Source organism: Lagenorhynchus albirostris, chromosome 6, assembly GCF_949774975.1.
Source record: "Lagenorhynchus albirostris chromosome 6, mLagAlb1.1, whole genome shotgun sequence".
Classification (NCBI taxonomy): Eukaryota; Metazoa; Chordata; class Mammalia; order Artiodactyla; family Delphinidae; genus Lagenorhynchus; species Lagenorhynchus albirostris.
Window position 1 is genome coordinate 62,756,805 of NC_083100.1, and position 21,127 is coordinate 62,777,931.

Sequence of the window (21,127 nt, forward strand, 5' to 3'; positions counted from 1 at the left end):
TAGAACTCAACTCACAACTCTGCAACTGTGATCGGATCCTAGAAATTCTGGAGAATCCTAGACCTGAGGGTCTCAGGAATTATAATTTACTTGAGAATTTCCTGAAGCCCTGGGGGGTGGGAACATTGTTGGTTTAGGCTGTGGAGGTCATTCTCCAAGGGAAGAGAGCAGGGTGAAGGAGGGTGAAGAGTGGATGTGAACTTGGGGGGTCAAATGAAATATTTGGCACTGGTGGACCAAAGATAGACAATTTCTGTGCCCCTTAAGCTTTATAATCTTTGAGAAAGACACTTTCTTTCCCCCGCATACTGTATTGTTTATATGTCAATTATATTGAAACTCTTTTTACACGGTAGAACTGAGACTGTTTTGGCATTGAACAGAGCTCTATTGTGTTATGGATTTTCAATAAGCGCTTATTAAATGAATGAATAATGCTAATGAATAATCAGAAGAGAATACATTTTTCATGTCTTAAAAATGATTTTAATTTTGATTACGATTTTTGACATCAGAGGAAAGGCAGCTGGGTAAACAGACCTTTGCAGATACTTTATTGCAGGCACAGATTTGTGTCTTACTGAGCCACTGGATATAAGGCAGTTCTTTCTGCAGTGATGGAAATGTCTGTGTCTTCCAGTATGGTAAACACTAATCATATGTAGCATTTGAAAGGTGGCAAGTGTGACTTGGAAACTGAATCATTAAATTTATTTTATTTTAGTTAATCTAAATATAAATTTGAGAAGCTGCAGAGGGCAGTGGCTCCCATATTGGAAAGCACAGTTTTAAAGGGATGCATTTACACTAAAAGTCAGATATTTTGTAAACCAACATTAACAAATGAAATGCAAAGGCAATGTGTCCAAGCAGTGTTGTGCATCACCTGCAAAGTTATCCTTTACATAGATTTGAAAAAACCTTGGGTTTTCCCTAGTATGATGATGCCTATTTTTTTTCCCCCTAGAGGGTACTTACTTAGGCAGGGGCATCACCATATTCCTGTATAGCTTGTCCAGGATTTTTTTTCAGAAATGCTGTTAAACATGATTACAAACGGTTATTTCCTATATGGTAGATTTTGATGATTGCCAGATGTGGGGAGTTTGTGACCAGATATGTGAAGACCGAATTGGCCATCACCAGTGCCACTGTGTAGAGGGGTATATCCTGGAGCACCAGCAGCGCTGTAAAGCTAATTCTTCTTGTGAGTAAATTAAAGACACTTATGTTTCTGAACAGTAAACTGCTGATGACTATCCTCTTTCCATAGCAGATGACAAAAGAAATATCAGCATTGATGCGGATGGCAAGGTTTTATTACCACAAATCAGGAGTGGCTCCTGCTGTTGGAAGAATAGGTCAACCTTAATTTCATACTTTGGTTATTAGGGACCAACTTGTGGATTAACAGGTTTTTTTTGTTTTTTTAAAATTTTTATTGGTTGCTTGTTCACTTTGGGACTGGAATATTATGTCATCTATCACATAAATTTTATGAGTACATTTGACCTACTTTTAATTACTGTACTACCATATGGTGACGAGTACCAATAGGCATTGTTGGTGCAAAATTTAGAAGTGGTTCAAAATGGACCTGCTAAATTTGGATTAGTTTGTGAAAATGCCCTCATTCTAACAGTACTGTGGCAGAGAAAAGTCATAAAAATTTGTTTTAAAAAATTGGGCCTCCCAAAGCATTTTTGTCACCATGGATTTCTGGGTAATAAGATCTTTACTCTTTTTTTCCAATTGTTTTTTTCACACCCGTTTAAGGTGCCTTTGGGGGCTTTCTGAAACTTATCTGCACATGTGATCTATGAATTGACCATTTTCTAGTTGTTTTTGTGTTGAAATACTGATATGCTGTGGACGAACTTTTAGATTTTTACAACTGATTTTTACCATTTATTTATTTTTGAGTAGATATTTTCAAAAATTTAAAATTATTTAGAAGATATATGACATCCCCCCACCATCTCTGTTCCCCTCTGCCTAGTTTCCCACTTCTCCTCTCCTATGGATAATCACTGTTTATTTTAATCCTAGAGATTGTTAAATGCATAAATAAGAATATACAAATATAGACACAACCCTATTTTTACATATATGGTGGTAAACTATACATACAGTTCTTCATCTTCCTAATGTTGCATACTATATTTTCAAGGGCTTTCCATATCAACACAGACAGGTTTTTTTCATTTTATAAAAAATTTGGTTGTATTTTTAAATTGAATTATAGTTGATTTCCAGTGTTTCAGGTGTACAGTTTTTTTTTAATAGTGGCAAAATCCATTTTTTTGGTTGTATATAATTTATTTAACTAGTCCTTTACTTATGGACTTTCATATTATTTCTTACCCTCTGATATTGCAAACAAGACTTCAGGGAATAACCTTATTCATTTTGCATTCTTATGAGTATACAGGTATAGCAAATTTGAATCCACCATTGCCATGTTTTTCACAGAGTGGTTTCCCACTAATCCTTAAAATGTGTTTTGTGTTTTACACAATCTAAGGTTGCACCTGGGGTAAGGTGCCCACATCATCAAAGATTCTCGATGATACCTCAGTGTCATTGAACTAGCAATCAGGACATTCGAGTTCTTGGCAGACTCTGTTCCTAACTTACTGTGATTTTGGACATTTCATTAAGCCTCTTTGTGCCTCAATTTGCCCATCTGGAAAATGGATAGAATGACATATATGTGTGCCTCAGAAGGTTTAAAACCAAATAAGAAAACATAGTTGTAAGTTGCTTCATCATCTTTGTTCACTTGAAAGACATAATGCCTTCCTTCTTCACATTTAGTTGGTGAGGCCTCTGTGATCTTCTCCAATGGTCGGGATTTGCTAAGGGGTGATATTCATGGAAACACCTTTGAGATCCTGGTAGAATCTCAACATCGTGGATCGGCTGTGGGTGTGGATTTTCACTATCACCTACACAGAGTCTTTTGGACTGACATTGTGCAAGATAAGGTAAATAGAAATTTCTGGAGTGTAGCTTGGGCGCTGATAGAACTCCAAGCACAAAGTGTTGATAGCTTTTCATTTTTAGGGGAGTAGAGGGGAAAGTTCCTTTGTTTTCTAACAAAAAAGGCCCTTGAGATATTTTATGTTAATCAGCACCTTTTACAGCTATAGTATTACATGTGACCTATTAAACAAAGCGCTCTATTATATGGATTAGCCTTGAGCAACTTTTAATTTTATTCGAAATGGAGTCCAAAAGCCTAATTAAAAGAAATAGTAGACATTCTTTCAAAACTGGGTAGATATTTGGTAGTAATTTTTGAAACTTGATCATTTAAAATGTAAAAAGTATTCTGCTTTCCTGTATGATAAAAATCAGATTTTTACCTGCATCTTCTAAATGGAACAGTAATTGAGGATTGGGTAACAAATATTGACAGTATTTTGTTTAACAGCCAAAATTGCATTATGCTCTCTTATTTGGAAAGTGTGAGGGATCTGATTTCAACTTAGAGTAATGCAACGGAGATTGTTAAAACATAAATTTTAGAGACTCCTAAAGAGTTATGGAGTTTTATTTCTTCCCTTACATTTCCTTGTACCATTAATAAAATTTTAATTCAATTAACTGATAATTTGCATAAAATTTTCTAAAAATTGAGACTTCGGATTATAAGCAGATCTGATTTAATGACAGCTAGAAATCAAAACAAACCACTACCACCTTCTCCACCAAGAAATCCACATTGAATTAAACTTTCTCTAACTACGAAGAATTAGAAATGCAGGCTTTTTTTTGTAAACCCAACTTTTTATATATGCCTCATATGCTTTCAAAGAAACTCCCTGCCCCCAGTAACCCGTGATGTAAAATAACAAGTCTCCAGTGAATTCTTTTTTTTTTTAATAGATCTTTATTGGAGTATAATTGCTTCACAATACTGTGTTAGTTTCTGTTGTACATCAAAGTGAATCAGCCATATGCATACATATGTCCCCATATCCCCTCCCTCCTGAGCTTCCCTCTCATCCTCCCTATCCCACCCCTCTAGGTCATCGCAAAGCACTGAGCTGATCTCCCTGTGCTATGTTGCTGCTTCCCACTAGCTAACTATTTTATATTCGGTAGTGTATATATGTCCATGCCACTCTCACTTTGCCCCAGCTTCCCCCTCCCACCCCGTGTCCTCAAGTCCATTCTCTATGTCTACATCTTTATTCCTGCCCTGAAACTAGGTTCATCAGTACCATTTTTTAGTTTTTTTCTTTAGATTCCATATATATGTGTTAGCATAGAGTATTTGTTTTTCTCTTTTTGACTTACTTCACTCTGCATGACAGACTCTAGGTCCATCCATCTCACTACAAATAACTCAATTTTGTTTCTTTTTATGGCTGGGTAATATTCCACTGTATATATGTGCCACATCTTCTTTATCCATTCATCTGTCGATGGACACTTAGGTTGCTTCCATGTCCTGGCTATTGTAAATAGAGCTGCAATGAACGTTGTGATACATGTCTCTTTTTGAATTATGGTTTTCTCAGGGTGTATGCCCAGTAGTGGGATTGCTGGGTCATATGATAGTTCTATTTTTAGCTTTTTAAGGAACCTCCGTACTCTTTTCCATAGTGGTTGTATCAATTTACATTCCCACCAGCAGTGCAGGAGGGTTCCCTTTTTACCACACCCTTTCCAGCATTTACTGTTTCTAGCTTTTTTGATGATGGCCATTCTGACTGGCATGAGGTGATACCTCATTGCAGTTTTGATTTGCATTTCTCTAATAATTAGTGATGTTGAGCATCTTTTCATGTGCCTCTTGGCCATCTGTATGTCTTCCTTGGTGAAATGTCTATTTAGTTCTTCCACTCATTTTTTTTTTTTTTTTTTTTTTTTTTTGCGGTACGCGGGCCTCTCACCGTTGTGGCCTCTCCCGTTGCGGAGCACAGGCTCCGGACGCACAGGCTCAGCGGCCATGGCTCACGGGCCCAGCTGCTCCGCGGCACGTGGGATCCTCCCGGACCGGGGCACGAACCCGTGTCCCCTACATCGGCAGGCGGACTCTCAACCACTGCACCACCAGGGAAGCCCTCTTCTACCCATTTTTAAATTGGATTGTTTGTTTTTTTGATATTGAGCTCCACAGACTGGCTGAATGGATACAAAAACAAGACCCATATGTATGCTGTCTACAACAGACCGACTTCAGACCTAGGGACACATACAGACTGAAAGTGAAGGGATGGAAAAAGATATTCCATGAAAATGGAAATCAAAAGAAAGCTGGAGTAGCAATACTCATATCAGATAAAATAGACTTTAAAATAAAGACTGTTACAAGAGATAAGGAGGGACACTACATAATGATCAAGGGATCAATCCAAGAAGAAGATATAACAATTATAAATGTTTATGCACCCAACATAGGAACACCTCAATACATAAGGCAAATGCTAACAACTGTGAAAGGGAAAATTGACAGTAACACAATAATAGTAGGGGACTTTAACACCCCACTTACACCAATGGACAGATCATCCAAACAGAAAATAAATAAGGAAACACAAGCTTTAAATGACACAATAGACCAGATAGACTTAACTGATATTTTTAGGACATTCCACCCAAAAGTGGAAGAATACACTTTCTTCTCAAGTGCACACGGAGCATTCTCCAGGATAGATTCCATCTTGGGTCACAAATCAAGCCTCGGAAAATTTAAGAAAATTGAAATTGTATCAAGCATCTTCTCTGACCACAACGCTATGAGATTGGAAATCAGTTACAGGAAAAAAACTGTAAAAAACACAAACACTTGGAGGCTAAACAGTGTGCTACTAAATAACCAAGAGATCACTGAAGAAATCAAAGAAGAAATAAAAAAATAAATAGAAACAAATGACAATGAAAACACGATGACCCAAAACCTGTGGGACGCAGCAAAAGCAGTTCTAAGGAGGAAGCTTACAGCAATTTAATCTCACCTCAAGAAACAAGAAAAATCTCAAATAAACAATCTGACCCTACACTTAAAACAACTAGAGAAAGAAGAACAAACAAAACCCAAAGTCAGTAGAAGGAAAGAAATCATAAAGATCAGAGCAGAAATAAGTAGAAACGAAGAAAACAATAGCAAAGATCAATAAAACTAAAAGCTGGTTCTTTGAGAAGATAAACAAAATTGATAAACCCTTAGCCAGACTCATCAAGGAAGAAAGGGAGAGGACACACATCAATAAAATTAGAAATGAAAAAGGAGAAATCACAACTGACACTGCAGAAATACAAAAGATTATAAGAGACTACTACAAACAACTATATGCCAATAAAATGGACAACCACAAAGAAATGGACAAATTCTTGGAAAGGTACAATTTTCCAAGACTGAGCCAGGAAGAATTAGAAAATAAATAAACAGACCTATCACAGGTAATGAAATTGAAACCATAATTAAAAATCTTCCAACAAAGAAAAGTCCAGGACCACATGGCTTCACAGGAGAATTCTATCAAACATTTAGAGAAGAGCTAACACTGATCCATCTCAAACTCTTCCAAAAAATTGCAGAGGGAGAAACACTCGCAAATTCATTGTATGAAGCCATGATCACCCTGATACCAAAACCAGAAAAAGACATCACAAAAAAAGAAAATTATAGACCAATATCACTGATGAACATAGATGCAAAAATCCTGAACAAAATACTAGCAAACAGAATCCAACAGCACATTAAAAGGATTGTACACCGTGATCAAGTGGGGTTTATTCCAGGAATGCAAGGATTCTTCAATATACGCAAATCAATCAATGTGATAAACCATATTAACAAATTGAAGAAGAAAAACCATATGGTCACCTCAACAGATGCAGAGAAAGCTTTTGACAAAATTCAACACCCATTTATGATAAAAACTCTCCAGAAAATGGGCATAGAGGGAAACTACCTCAACATAAGAAAGGCCATATATGAATTCTTTTTTTTTAAAATCCAAATGACTGATTTGTGCAACAAAGATAGGTCCCTGGAATGAAGTATAGGAAAACTGCTCCCAGTGAATTATGCTTAAGAAGTGTAATAATTTTGGTTTTTCTTTCAGGTTTTTTCAGTTGACATTAATGGTTTAGATATCCAAGAAGTTCTCAATGTTTCTGTTGAAGACCCAGAGAATCTGGCTGTGGACTGGGTAAATAATAAACTTTATGTTGTAGAGACCAATGTCAACTGCATAGATATGGTAAATTTGGATGGAAGCCAACGGATTACCATTATAAGTGAACATTTGGGACATCCTAGAGGAATTGCCGTGGACCCGACTGTTGGGTAAGTTATGTGAAAACATACTGATTCCAGCATTTTTGGAGTTTTATTTCTCCCCCTGTACACAAAACATCCATTGGCATAATTGAAGGTTAATCCTGACTTCTTTTAGGTTCTGTACTCTAGAATCCATGTTTATTTCATATCTCTTTTCATAGAAGCTTGAAAGGAGTTGGCTAGATATAATCCAATTTGAGGATATGCAGTCCAAACACACCTACTGGTGTCCTAAAAATATGTGATATTTTGGGGGTATGAGTTCTATTCTTAGTGTTTGCCACATTCTCCTGGCTGAGAAGTTGGATTCTGTTTTCTGACTTTAATAGTATTGTCACAACTAAACCATTATTAACATGATCACTCTAACGTAAGTTGTAAAGTTGTTTTAAAGAGGGGATAGATCTGGAACCACTAGGTGGCGTTGCGAGGGGCTCTGAATATTCTTTACGTCTCAGCGCAGAGAGAATTCAGCCAGAGGCAAAGTGATACATAAGAAGTGATTTATCAGAATAGGATGCTTGTGAGGCCTACAAGCTGGCAGGCGAGTGTTGTGTTGCCCCGAGCACTTAGCGGGTTACATTTTTATAATCAAAGGAAGAGAGGGGAGGGGGAGAAGACCACCTTCTTTTTCATTCTTTGAGTCTTCCATCATTAACTCCTCCTATACGTTGGGCGGGGGAGTTTTTGAACCTACATGGTGTCTCCGGGACTGTCACAGCACTATGGAGAAATTATTTCAGGTCTCAGTACAATGAGGGTCTTTCACTTTGAAATATCACCTTTCCATAAGTTATTGTTTTTGCGTGTGTGCAAAGAGAATGTCCTAGGGGTCATTCACTTGTTGACATCACTGGGCAGATTGTAGACCTTATTTTCCACTGTTGTTTTATTGTTTTGGGGCGTGTCTCATGCTTCTGTTGCATGGTTTTGTTGGTAAGCAAGTTGGCTCGGTTTTGTTGTTAAGCAAGCCAGGCTGGCTTTGATGCTAAGCGACTTGCTCTGCTTTATGAGTCAAACAAGCCCACATTGTTTCAGGATTTTTCCATTACTCTCTTGAGTGATCATTAACTTACTGTGGTCTCCCAAAGCCCCCTAAAGTTCCCTCTCTATCTGCAATCCCCTAATGTGGTTTCTAAGCTAACTATTTGATTACCCTACTCTATCCCCTATCAGATCTATCCCTTTTAGTGATTTCTTGTTAGAGACTGGGGTTGAGATGTCAGTGTTAACACCTCATCACAAGTTGTTCAACTGTGAATCAGTCCAGCAAGAGTGATAATGCTTACTTTTCTCCAGGTGTAAATTAAAATTTTCCTGATCTTCACATTTGAGGCCAGTTATGGGAGACTAGCTTTCTCCTAGATTTTCACAGTTGGGTCTTAGGAGCCTTGGATGAACTTGAGGCTACTTAAGTGTTGGTGAATGGTGATTATTCATTTCTATTTCATGATTTCAGCTGTCTTTCCTTGAAAATGATGTATATGTTCTCTAGACTATGCCTTAGAGTGAGGAATTAAGGAGGGAAATGGCTTGATAGTTTTTTCTTTTTTTACAGCCTTTTTGCTGGCTGTAAAAAAGAGAAGTGAAGGATGGAGCCAGGGATCAGGGGAGAATATTAAGAAGTTAAGAAGGTAGATATGCTTTTTCTTTTTTTTTTTTGTTTTGCCTGCCAGTTAGTGCATTTTAATAGTTGCTATTTGGAGTTGTTGACTCTCCTGATTGGTCCTCACAATTTCTGATTTTTAATACTTTAAAATTTCTCTATTGTTTTAAACCCCCATGGTTCTCTAATCAGCTAGAGGAAATTGCCATTGATCCAAACATACAATCTCAAAAAATATTTTTTTAGGTAAACTTGTAAAATAACTGATTCTTTCATCTTTTGGTTTTCTTTTGTAGTTATTTATTTTTCTCAGACTGGCAGAGCTTTTCTGGGACACCTAAGATAGAAAGGGCTTTCATGGATGGCTCCAACCGTAAAGACTTGGTGACAAGAAAGCTGGGATGGCCTGCTGGGATAACCCTGGATTTGGTATCAAAGCGTGTTTACTGGGTTGACTCCCGGTTTGATTACATTGAGACTGTAACTTATGATGGAATTCAAAGGTAAGAAGTATTTTTTTTATATCTTTATAAGTTTTGGGGAAATACATAAAATTTATGGAGAGAGAAACTGAAGGACTAGAATTAAAAGATTGCTTTGTTGGTTGATGTAACTTGAATGATCTTTGTGTTGACATTGCATGTTGTGACCTGCTCTGAGTTTTAGCTTGTGTTCCATATTAACACTCATTAAATATTACCTACAGCATTTGTTCTTTGATTTCTCTTCTCCAAGCCCTCTCTCACTCCCAGATGAAGCACATTATTTTCATTAACTTCCGAGTCCATTTATTTGTTTGGGTCCCTTATGGTTTGTTTCCAAAGATCACTTTATCTTTTAGCTTTCTATCTTCCCTCCAGTAAATAAGTTTTATTATTTTTTTTAACATTATCTGGTGGGAATTAATTGGGTTTTATACTGCTCTTATATATATTTCAAACCTTAATGAGAAATTCTGACTTTACCTGATACACTTCAAAGACATTTAAACAATATTTGAACGCAGAGTATGGCATGCCTTTTTCCTTCATCTTAGTCGGATTAGAGCTCACTATAAATTAATTAAATTGTTACCTATTTTAGATCCTCTTCTTTTGGTATTTTCAAAAACTGGTTAAAACATGGTCTTTAAATTTTGACCAAGAAAAATTACTCTAGCCAATTTGATTTTTCCAAATGATGTGATTTTATTGTTTTCTCAATGAAAAGAATATTCTAGTTTTGGTTTCTCCTTTGTCTCTATTTTGTAAGGATGGTATCACAGTTTGCCACTGGATTTTATATTCTTAGAACAATCTCTACTTGGTTAAATGAAGTGATTGGATATTAAGGCTATGACGTATTGTCACTGAAACTGGTTCCCATAGTGAGGATAGGAATTAATTTAATGAAAAAATAATCATATAAGTCATATAAAAACAATTGAGAAATTGCCTAATTTTTTTTCACTTTCACGGTTGTTTTGGCATTAATTTTATAGTCTAAATATTTTTATGCTATGGTTAAAGTAAAACATAAAAATCAATGGAATTTCAGAAAGATTCGAGTGGTTTGCTGGCTTGGAGAAACATGGAGGAGATACTAGAACTCACGAGTACAGCTAAAATCATAAAGTCATTGCCTCTTGCTTTACCAGCAGGTGGCATTTAGATTTATGGAATTTATTATTATTATTATTATTTTTTGGCTGCTTTGTGTCTTCATTGCTGTGTGCGGGCTTTCTCTAGTTGTGGCGAGCGGGGGCTACTTCTTTGTTGTGGTTCGTGGGCTTCTCATTGCGGTGGCTTCTCTTGTTGCAGAGCACGGGCTCTAGGCTTGCGGGCTTCAGTAGTCGTGGCACACAGGCTCAGCAGTTGTGGCACATGGGCTCAGCTGCTCCGCGGCATGTGGGATCTTCCTGCACCAGGGATCAAACCCGTGTCCCCTGCATTGGCAGGCGGATTCTTAACCACTGTGCCACCAGGGAAGTCTTCTAGACTTCTGGAATTTGCTCAATGAAAAAAAAAAGCCCATTAATTTTAATGTACCATGTCACTATTGAGTGTTTCAAAGTTTGCACTCACTTGCCATCTTGGGTTTCTTTGTTTTTTTCACGTGCAGTGTGATTCCCAGGGTTAGTATCTTCAAGTCTTTTCTTAAAGCTCTATTGTGCTCTTTAGTTTTTCAGGGCTGCTGAGATTTTTCTTTGAGGTCTTTCTCCTATGCCAAAAGAAAAGAGGTTTGTTCACGTACCGTCCTCTACCTCACTTTACTTATGTGGCCTCAGTGAATTACTGTTTCTGTAGATGCAGTCGTGGCAGCAGTATTGATTTCTTCCCCTTGCCTAGCACCTCTTACCTGTGTTGTCTTCCATTTTAGTGGCTCTGGGCACTCTGCCTCCACTACAAATATGCTCAGCTGACAGTTTCGTCAGGCAGAGGCATACCAGTGGTAGCCCTGCTTTTTCCCCTCCCTGGAGTGACATCAGGAATGAGTCTGTGTGTTTGCTGTGGGTTGAATTCTCCAGCTCACTGTCTTGCTCCCTAATTGCTGAGAAATGGTCAGTGGTGCAGCGTGGAGTAAGTGGTGAAGTTGTCTACCAGACTTCCAGTCCCTTGTTACACTCTTTCCCCTACAAATGTCAAAATGATATTTCACATCTTAGACCTTTTATATGTGGAGCAACCTTAAAAGAATGAAGAGCAGGTGGGAAAACAGTAATTTTTCAAAAGATCTAGAACAAGCAAAGACGGAGGCTGGAATTTAAGTGCCAAGGCTCTTTTCGAAGAGACAATAGGAAAATCCTTCTAGCGAGTATAGACAGAAATACACCTGCGTCTTAAAATGTATCTTGACTATATATTTCTATATTTGTAGCAAGAAAGTTTTTAGCTTTTTAAGCATTTACGTGAACTAATTCCACCTTTTGTTTTTTTGGAACTAATTCCACCTTTAATCAAAATTGTATGCTATATATCTTTTGTAACAGGAAGACAGTAATTCATGGAGGCTCAAACATTCCTCATCCCTTTGCAATAAGTTTGTTTGAAGATCATGTGTTCTTTACCGATTGGACAAAGATGGCTGTAATGAAGGCAAACAAGTTCACGGAGACTGACCCACAACTGTACTACCGGTCTTCCCTGAGGCCTTTTGGAGTGACTGTTTACCATGCCCTCAGGCAGCCCTATGGTAGGCCCCTCAGCAGTGGAAAACCATGCTTGGTACTGGCCTTGGTAGAAAGGTTTTCTCAAGGTTCTCATGAGATTTGGGTGGCATTCTGAGATATATGATGGGTTATCTAGAGAGTTCAACCCTCTGAAATTGGCTTTGCAGATTGTTGGCATTCTGGAGAACTTGATGTATTTCAGAGTTAAAATGCCCAATCTACAAAGAACTTAGAGGTGTATTTAACAGATATTTATTCGCACCTGCAGTATACCAGATCCTGTCTACAGGCTGGAGAAAGAGCAGCAAACAAAGCAAACTAAAATACCCATCCTTATTCTACGGGAGGAATCTCCCAATTCAAACTTCTAATATTGCAGTCGAGGAAACTCGACTAAATGGTCATTTTAGGTAGTGTCAGAGCTTTTTTTCCCCTTCTTCTCTGTTGTATATTTATGACACCTGTTGTTTGGTTTGCATTGTTTCTGTCATAGGTCAGCTGGGTTTGGTTATCTCTCAGGCTGGTCACTTATCAAAGAAAAGAAATATTTTGATTCAGACACTGAATGTTATTTTATAGTACTTACATTACTTATGTTGTTTTACAGTAAGTTTTGTTTGTTTCAAGGTTTTAAATTGACATGACTGTTTAGACTGTGTACACAGCTCCCTTCTGTATTTGCTCATGCATCAAAGAAAAGAAACACAATAAAATAGACTACATTGGAAGAAAGCTTAATATCAGTGAACAGTAATTCAGAGAAAGACAGATTTCACTTTAAAACTGTAATGCTAAGTGATAGGCCTGGCTAGGATGGAGAGAGACTATAAAGTAATTAGGTTGATTAAAAAAACTCAAACCAACCAACCACTAAACTGATAGATTCAGATGACTACCCTTCAATGTCGTCATCCTAGGAAACAAATACTTCATTGGAAAATATATACTGTACCTGAAAGTATATACTGTATTAGAAAATACCTATTTGGAATAATCAGTTCATGAGCTACTAAATTCACATCTGCCCTTGACCAAAAATATTACCCAGTTTTATTATCTAAATTATTTCTATTATTTGCTTCAGAATTATACCTGCCTGTGTTTCTCAAAATTAATCTACCCGAGAAGGTGAAGAGACTATTTTAAAGAATAACTCAAAGGCTAAGAAGACAATTTCAAAAGCAGACATTTTTAGCTCTGACAGCCTTGTGTACAGTGAACTTCCTGATGTCACTGCTTTGAGAATGGTTTTTGGAAGTATAAACTGGTTTGTGTTTCGGACATTCAGGGTTTTGGAATGAGATCTGGATTTGAATTCTAGTTTAGCTATTTAACCACCGAATAATCTTGAGCAAGTTGTCTCACCTTTTGGAACTTTGGTTTCCTTTTTTGTAAAATTGCGATAATATTTACCTCTTAGAGGCATTGATTGTTAAGTTGTCCTACAAAATAAGCATCCAGTGAGTTATAGTTATTTACTCTATTTTTTGAATGGTAAAAAATAATACTAAGGTTATTTGGGGGGCAGTTATATTTTAGTCACTGAGGCTAGCAGACAGAGTATGTTACAGTTATAGGGGGGAAAAGATCCCCCAAGGTTATCCAGTTGCAGGAATCTTGTCTTTTTTTTTTTTTGCCACCATCAGTTTGAGAGTAGATTCGAGAGCAACGATGACATTGGGAGCAGCTAAATGTGGATGTATTCAGTAGCAACCAGTAATGATGTCTCCAAGGAGTTTCAAACCCATTTCACCACAGGTCTCAAAATGGCTTCGCATGTCTTGGATACATATGCATTTCTAATTGAGATTTAACCATGTGCATTTTCCCCTCCAGCTAGCAATCCATGTGCAGATAACAATGGGGGCTGTCAACACATCTGTGTCCTCAGCCACAGAACATTTAATGGTGGTTTGGGCTACCGTTGCAAGTGCAGGCTCGGCTACATTCCGGATATGGATGACTACCACTGCGTTGGTAAGAAATCACTTTTGGACTGTCTTTCTGACGGTCAGCACAGGGGTATGTGCTGCTCTTGGACTGGGCCAGCTCCCTGTAGCACTTCTTCACAGGAAATAAGCTTGTGGTAGCCCACGGGCATCTTCCTTGGTAGGCACCTTTCCCTTTGTACAAAGAGCTGTGTTTGAAGATGTAAATTTCTGTCCTTTGGGACACATCTAGGGTTTCCTTGGGCTCCCCTTTCCCTTTATTTCCTTCCTGAAATCTCTGTCTCTTTTTAATTTTTTTTAACATCTTTATTGGAGTATAACTGCTTTACAATGGTATGTTGGTTTCTGCTTTATAACAAAGTAAATCAGCTATACATATACATATATCCCCATATCTCCTCCCTCTGGCATTTCCCTCCCTCCCACCCAGCCTATCCCACCCCGCTAGGTGGTCACAGAGCACCGAGTTGATCTCCCTGTGCTATGTGGCTGCTTCCCGCTAGCTAGCTATTTTACATTTGGTAGTGTATATATGTCCATGCCACTCTCTCACTTTGTCCCAGCTTACCCTTCCCCCTCACTATATCCCCAAGTCCATTCTCTAGTAGGTCTGCGTCTTTATTCCCGTCCTGCCCCTAGGTTCTTCATGACCATTTTTTTTTTTTTTTAGATTCCATATATATATGTTAGCATACGGTATTTGTTTTTCTCTTTCTGACTTACATCACTCTGTATGACAGACTCTAGGTCCATCTACCTCACTACAAATAACTCAATTTCGTTTCTTCTTATGGCTGAGTAATATTCCATTGTATATATGTGCCACATCTTCTTTATCCATTCATCTGTTGATGGACACTTAGGTTGCTTCCATGTCCTGGCTATTGTAAATAGAGCTGCAGTGAACATTGTGGTACATGACTCTTTCTGAATTATGGTTTTCTTAGGGTATATGCCCAGTAGTGGGATTGCTGGGTCGTATGATAGTTCTATTTTCAGTTGCTTAAGGAACCTCCATACTATTCTCCATAGTGGCTGTATCACTTTAAATTCCCAACAGTGCTAGAGGGTTCCCTTTTCTCCACACGCTCTCCAGCATTTATTGTTTCTAGATTTTTTGATGATGGCCATTCTGACTGGTGTGAGATGATATCTCACTGTAGTTTTGATTTGCATTTCTCTAATGATTAATGACGTTGAGCATTCTTTCGTGTGTTTATTGGCAACTGTATATCTTCTTTGGGGAAACGTCTATTTAGGTCTTCTGCCCATTTTTGGATTGGGTTGTTTGTTTTTTTGATATTGAGCTGCATGAGCTGCTTATAAATTTGGAGATAATCCTTTGCCAGTTGCTTCATTTGCAAATATTTTCTCCCATTCTGAGGGTTGTCTTTTCCTCTTGTTTATGGTTTCCTTTGCTGTGCAAAAGCTTTGAAGTTTCATTAGGTCCCATTTGCTTATTTTTGTTTTTATTTCCATTTCTCTAGGAGGTGGGTCAAAAAGGATCTTCTGTGATGTATGTCATAGAGTGTTCTGCCTATGTTTTCCTCTAAGAGTTGGATGGTGTCTGCCCTTACATTTAGGTCTTTAATCCATTTTGAGTTTATTTTTGTGTATGGTGTTAGGGAGTGTTCTAATTTCATTCTTTTACATGTAGCTGTCCAGTTTTCCCAGCACCACTTATTGAAGAGGCTGTCTTTTCTCCACTGTATATTCTTGCCTCCTTTATCAAAGATAAGGTGACCATATGTGCATGGGTTTATCTCTGGGCTTTCTATCCGGTTGCATTGATCTATATTTCTGTTTTTGTGCCAGTACCATACCATCTTTTTTTAAATTAATTAATTTATTTTTTATTTTTGGCTGTGTTGTGTCTTCATTGCTGCACGTGGGCTTTTCTCTGGATGCAGCGAGCAGGGGCTACTCTTCATTGTGGTGCACAGGCTTCTCATTGTGGTGGCTTCTCTTGTTGCAGATCACAGGCTCTAGCCGCCTGGGGTTCAGTAGTTGTGGCACACAGCCTCAGTAGTTGGGGCTCACGGGCTCTAGAGCACAGGCTCAGTAGTTGTGGTGCACAGGCTTAGTTGCTCCGCGGCATGTGGGATCTTCCCAGACCAGGGCTCGAACCCGTGTCTCCGGCATTGGCAGGTAGATTCTTAACCACTGCACCACCAGGGAAGCCCCATACTGTCTTGATTACTGTACCTTGTAGTATAGTCTGAAGTCAGGGAGCCTGATTCCTCCAGCTCCGTTTTTTGTTCTCTAGATTGATTTGGCTATTCAGGGTCTTTTGTGTTTCATACAAATTGTGAAATTTTTTGTTCTAGTTCTGTGAAAAATGCCAGTGGTGGTTTGATAGGGATTGCATTGAATCTGTAGATTGCTTTCGGTAGCAGAGTCATTTTCACAATGTTGATTCTTCCAATCCAAGAACATGGTATATCTCTCCATCTATTTGTATCATCTTTAATTTCTTTCATCAATGTCTGATAGTTTTCTGCATACAGGTCTTTTGTCTCCTTATGTAGGTTTATTCCTAGATATTTTATTCTTTTTGTTGCAGTGGTAAATGGGAGTGTTTTCTTGATTTCACTTTCAGATTTTTCATCATTAGTGTATAGGAATGCCAGAGATTTCTGTGCATTAATTTTGTATCCTACTACTTTACCAAATTCATTGATTAGCTCTAGTAGTTTTCTGGTAGCATCTTCAGGATTCTCTATGTATAGTATCATGTCATCTGCAAACAGTGACAGCTTTACTTCTTCTTTTCTGATTTGGATTCCTTTTATTTCTTTTTCTTCTCTGATTGCTGTGGCTAAAACTTCCAAAACTATGTTGAATAATAGTGGTGAGAGTGGACAACCTTGTCTTCTTCCTGATCTTAGAGGAAATGGTTTCAGTTTTTCACCGTTGAGGAGGATGTTGGCTGTGGGTTTGTCATATATGGCCTTTATTATGTTGAGGTAAGTTCCGTCTGTGCCTACTTTCTGGAGGGTTTTAATCATAAATGGGTGTTGAATTTTGTCAAAAGCTTTTTCTGCATCTATTGAGATGATCATATGGTTTTTATTCTTCAGTTTGTTAATATGGTGTATCACATTGATTGATTTGCATATATTGAAGAATCCTTGCATTCCTGGGATAAACCCCACTTGATCATGGTGTATGATCCGTTTAATGTGCTGTTGGATTCTGTTTGCTAGTATTTTGTTGAGGATCTTTGCATCTATGTTCATCAGTGATATTGGCCTGTAGTTTTCTTTCTTTGTGACATTTTTGTCTGGTGTTGGTATCAGGGTGATGGTGGCCTCGTAGAATGAGTTTGGGAGTGTTCCTGCCTCTGCTATATTTTGGAAGAGTTTCAAAAGGATAGGTGTTAGCTCTTCTCTAAATATTTGATAGAATTCGCCTGTGAAGCCATCGGGTCCTGGGCTTTGTTTGTTGGAAGATTTTAAATCACAGTCTCAATTTCAGTGCTTGTGATTGGTCTGTTCATATTTTCTATTTCTTCCTGATTCAGTCTCAGAAGGTTGTGCATATCTAAAAATTTGTCCATTTCTTCCAGGTTGTCCATTTTATTGGCATATAGTTGCTTGTAGTAATGTCTCATGATCCTTTGTATTTCTGTAGTGTCAGTTGTTACTTCTCCTTTTTCATTTCTTATTCTATTAATTTGAGTCTTCTCCCTTTTTTTCTTGATGAGTCTGGCTAATGGTTTACCAATTTTGTTTATCTTTTCAAAGTACCAGCTCTGTCTCTTTTTCAAACTACGCTCTTGAAATTCTGTAGGATTTAATTTTGAGTTCTTTTCTCTACCATGTGTATATCTTTTCCACTTTAGATGTTAGTCTTAATTCTAATGGGGAGCACTTCCCATCACTTTTATTGACCTCTCATAGCTCAGCAATTTTGCCTAAGTCAAGTAATCACATCTTGATCCCACCTGGCTTTACTGCTGTATTCCAAACTAAACTCCTAAGTGTTGGGTGGCTCATTTCTTCATCTAGTGTTTACTCCTCAATTCAGATTTTCTCTTTATTTCTGCCTCTATGCTCTGGGTTTCATTCTTACCCTAAATGCTTCCTGTCCTCCTCTTTGGTCACCTGCACATCTACTCATAATTAAAATAGGCTACTGCCTTGGCTTCAGCTGCTGATGAAATGCACTCCTACAATATTTGTTTCTCTTATGTTCCCTTTGATAACTATCCTTTTTAATGCCTGTGGCAAATTCTTACTCCCTAGATGGTGCTGCTTCTTTCTGGCTTAGTATGTAAATTCTCTTATTTTAACTCAAACAAATTTGTTCACTTTGTAGGTAACCCTAGATTCAGATAAAAATCACCCTTGTTTAAAAAACCATGTGCTTCTTTTTGATTTCCTGGGATACTGTCACTGTCTCCTTCTTTGATCTTACACATCACTCCTTCTTCCTGTTTCCTCCATTCCTCCACTCCCCTTCTTCTTTCCTTCCTTTATTTCTTTCTAAAGAACTTACCTGGTGGCTGTCAAACTTCTTTTTTGCTGGTCTTAATATCCCCCAAACTGCAATAGGATTTTTGATATAGATCTCTATACAAAAGTTAATGTAACTCGAGAATTTTGATGGGATTATTATGCAGTTAATACCAATTTAGAAATTAAGCATGTGGACACCATGGTTTTTTTTTAACATCTTTATTGGAGTATAATTGCTTTACATTGTTGTGTTAGTTGCTGTTGTATAACAAAGTGAATCAGCTATACGTATATATATATCCGCATATCCCTTCCCTCTTACGTCTCCCTCCCACCCTCCCTATCCCACCCCTCTAGGCGGTCACAAAGCACCGAGCTGATCTCCCTGTGCTATGCGGCTGCTTCCCACTAGCTATCTATTTTACGTTTGGTAGTGTATATATGTCAATGACACTCTCTCACTTCATTCCAGCTTACCCTTCCCCCTCCCCGTTTCCTTAAGTCCATTCTCTATGTCTGCATCTTTATTCCTATCCTGCCCCTAGGTTCTTCAGAACCATTTTTTAGCATACGGTATTTGTTTTTCTCTTTCTGACTTACTTCACTCTGTATGACAGATTCTAGGTCCATCCACCTCACTACAAATAACACAATTTTGTTTCTTTTTATGGCTGAGTAATATTCCATTGTATATATGTGCCACATCTTCTTTATCCATTCATCTGTTGATGGACTCTTAGGTTGCTTCCATGTCCTGGCTATTGTAAATAGTGCTGCAATGAACATTGTGGTACATGACTCTTTCTGAATTATGGTTTTCTTAGGGTATATGCCCAGTAGTGGGATTGCTGGGTCATATGGTAGGTCTGTTTTTAGTTTTTTAAGGAACCTCCATACTGTTCTCCATAGTGGCTGTATCAATTTACATTCCCACCAACAGTGCTAGAGGGTTCCCTTTTCTCCACACGCTCTCCAGCATTTATTGTTTCTAGATTTTTTGATGATGGCCATTCTGACTGGTGTGAGGTGATACCTCATTGTAGTTTTGACTTGCATTTCTCTAATAATTAGTGATGTTGAGCATCCTTTCATGTGTTTGTTGGCAATCTGTATATCTTCTTTGGAGAAATGTCTATTTAGGTCTTCTGCCCATTTTTGGTTGGGTTGTTTATGTTTTTGATAGTTAGCTGCATGAGCTGCTTGTATATTTTGGATATTAATCCTTTGTCAGTTGATTCATTTGCAAATATCTTTTCCTATTCTGAGGGTTGTCTTTTCCTCTTGTTTATGGTTTCCTTTGCTGTGCAAAAGCTTTTAAGTTTCATTAGGTCCCATTTGCTTTTGTTTTTATTTCCATTTCTCTAGGAGGTGGGTCAGAAAGGATCTTGCTGGGACACCATGTTTTATATAAATAAATCTTAAGGATAAATTTCTCAGGGAAAAGTAAGATTGTAATACTTCAATTCAAGATTGTTTTGCCTTCACAGTATTTTCTTCTTCCCTTCTTTCCATTATTTCCAACTATGTTTTCTACAGATTTATTTATTTTTATGTTTCTTTCAGAATTATAACATGTACTTTATGGGTGTGTAAGTAATTTCTCTGGAATTGGGAGAACGCAAGAACTATGCTGTGGCTGACTGTGTGTGTCCCTCTTTCTACAGCTGCTGAGCGATTTCTGTTCTTTTCATCTGACGTGGCTGTTCGTGGCATCCCGCTCACCCTCTCTCACCAGGCAGATGTCATCCTTCCAGTGACAGGAGGTGCTTCCGTCTTTGTTGGGATTGATTTTGATGCCCAAGAGAAGGCTATCTTTTTTTCAGATACAACAAAAGACATGATTTGTAAGCAAAAGATCGATGGCACAGGTGAGAAGGGGTTTAAAGGGTTTGTTTTTGCATATTTTGTCTGTCTTCAATAATAATACTAATAATTTTTTCACTAAAACTTTGCATTCACTTCTTAAGCAGGGTCTTTTACTAAACTTGCTAAATACTTTTAGATTGGGAAAAGAAATCTATTGCTTTTCTTTTGAATTAAGTTTAAGTGAACAATTCCTTTATTTTCAAAGTAACTTACAAATGAGAGAGCATTTTAAAACAAATATTGTTGTAATTGGACAATTAAGAATATCAATATTGACAAATACTAACCTATGGACACTCCATAATAGGAGTGTCATATGTATGAAAGCTGTTAATGGGTTAATTAACTAGAGGCTGTTCTCTATATTCAAGCAGCCAGACTGAGCCAATGGAATGACCTCCCTATAGGAATGCTGCACACGTAAATGCTGGGCTTGGAATAATAATATTTATTTTTAAAAGACATGAATTATATGTAAATATGGATTTATTGTCAGTTTTCAGTTGTTTGGAATTCTGTTAAAATCTTCATAATCCTCACAGAAAGATAAATTATAGTCAGTCATACCTTACCATTTGGGTACTTTATTGGATGTTGGCCTGATCCAGTACTTTGATTTTAGAATCCACTAATGGGTCGAAACCTGAAGTTTGAAAAACAAATCAGTAGCCAGTATAACATAGCAACTAAGAGGGGCCAGCTCAGGAGCTAAAGTGCCTAGTTTTGAATCCTGGCTCCTCACATTTCCTAGTTATGTAATCTTGGGGAAGTTACTTTCTTTCCTAAATCTGTGAAATA

At 37.7% G+C, this 21,127-nt stretch overlaps 1 protein-coding gene across 1 annotated transcript in view; it reads left to right on the forward strand.

Moving 5' to 3' along the window:
- Positions 1-21,127, forward strand: part of LRP2 (LDL receptor related protein 2) — a 174,523-nt gene that overhangs the window by 40,862 nt on the left and 112,534 nt on the right. The window contains exons 10-16 of the mRNA XM_060151182.1: positions 1,079-1,207; positions 2,818-2,987; positions 7,083-7,306; positions 9,203-9,409; positions 11,875-12,077; positions 13,891-14,031; positions 20,128-20,331. Of these exons, the coding sequence (XP_060007165.1) occupies positions 1,079-1,207; positions 2,818-2,987; positions 7,083-7,306; positions 9,203-9,409; positions 11,875-12,077; positions 13,891-14,031; positions 20,128-20,331 (1,278 nt within the window). The remainder of the gene's footprint in view (positions 1-1,078; positions 1,208-2,817; positions 2,988-7,082; positions 7,307-9,202; positions 9,410-11,874; positions 12,078-13,890; positions 14,032-20,127; positions 20,332-21,127) is intronic.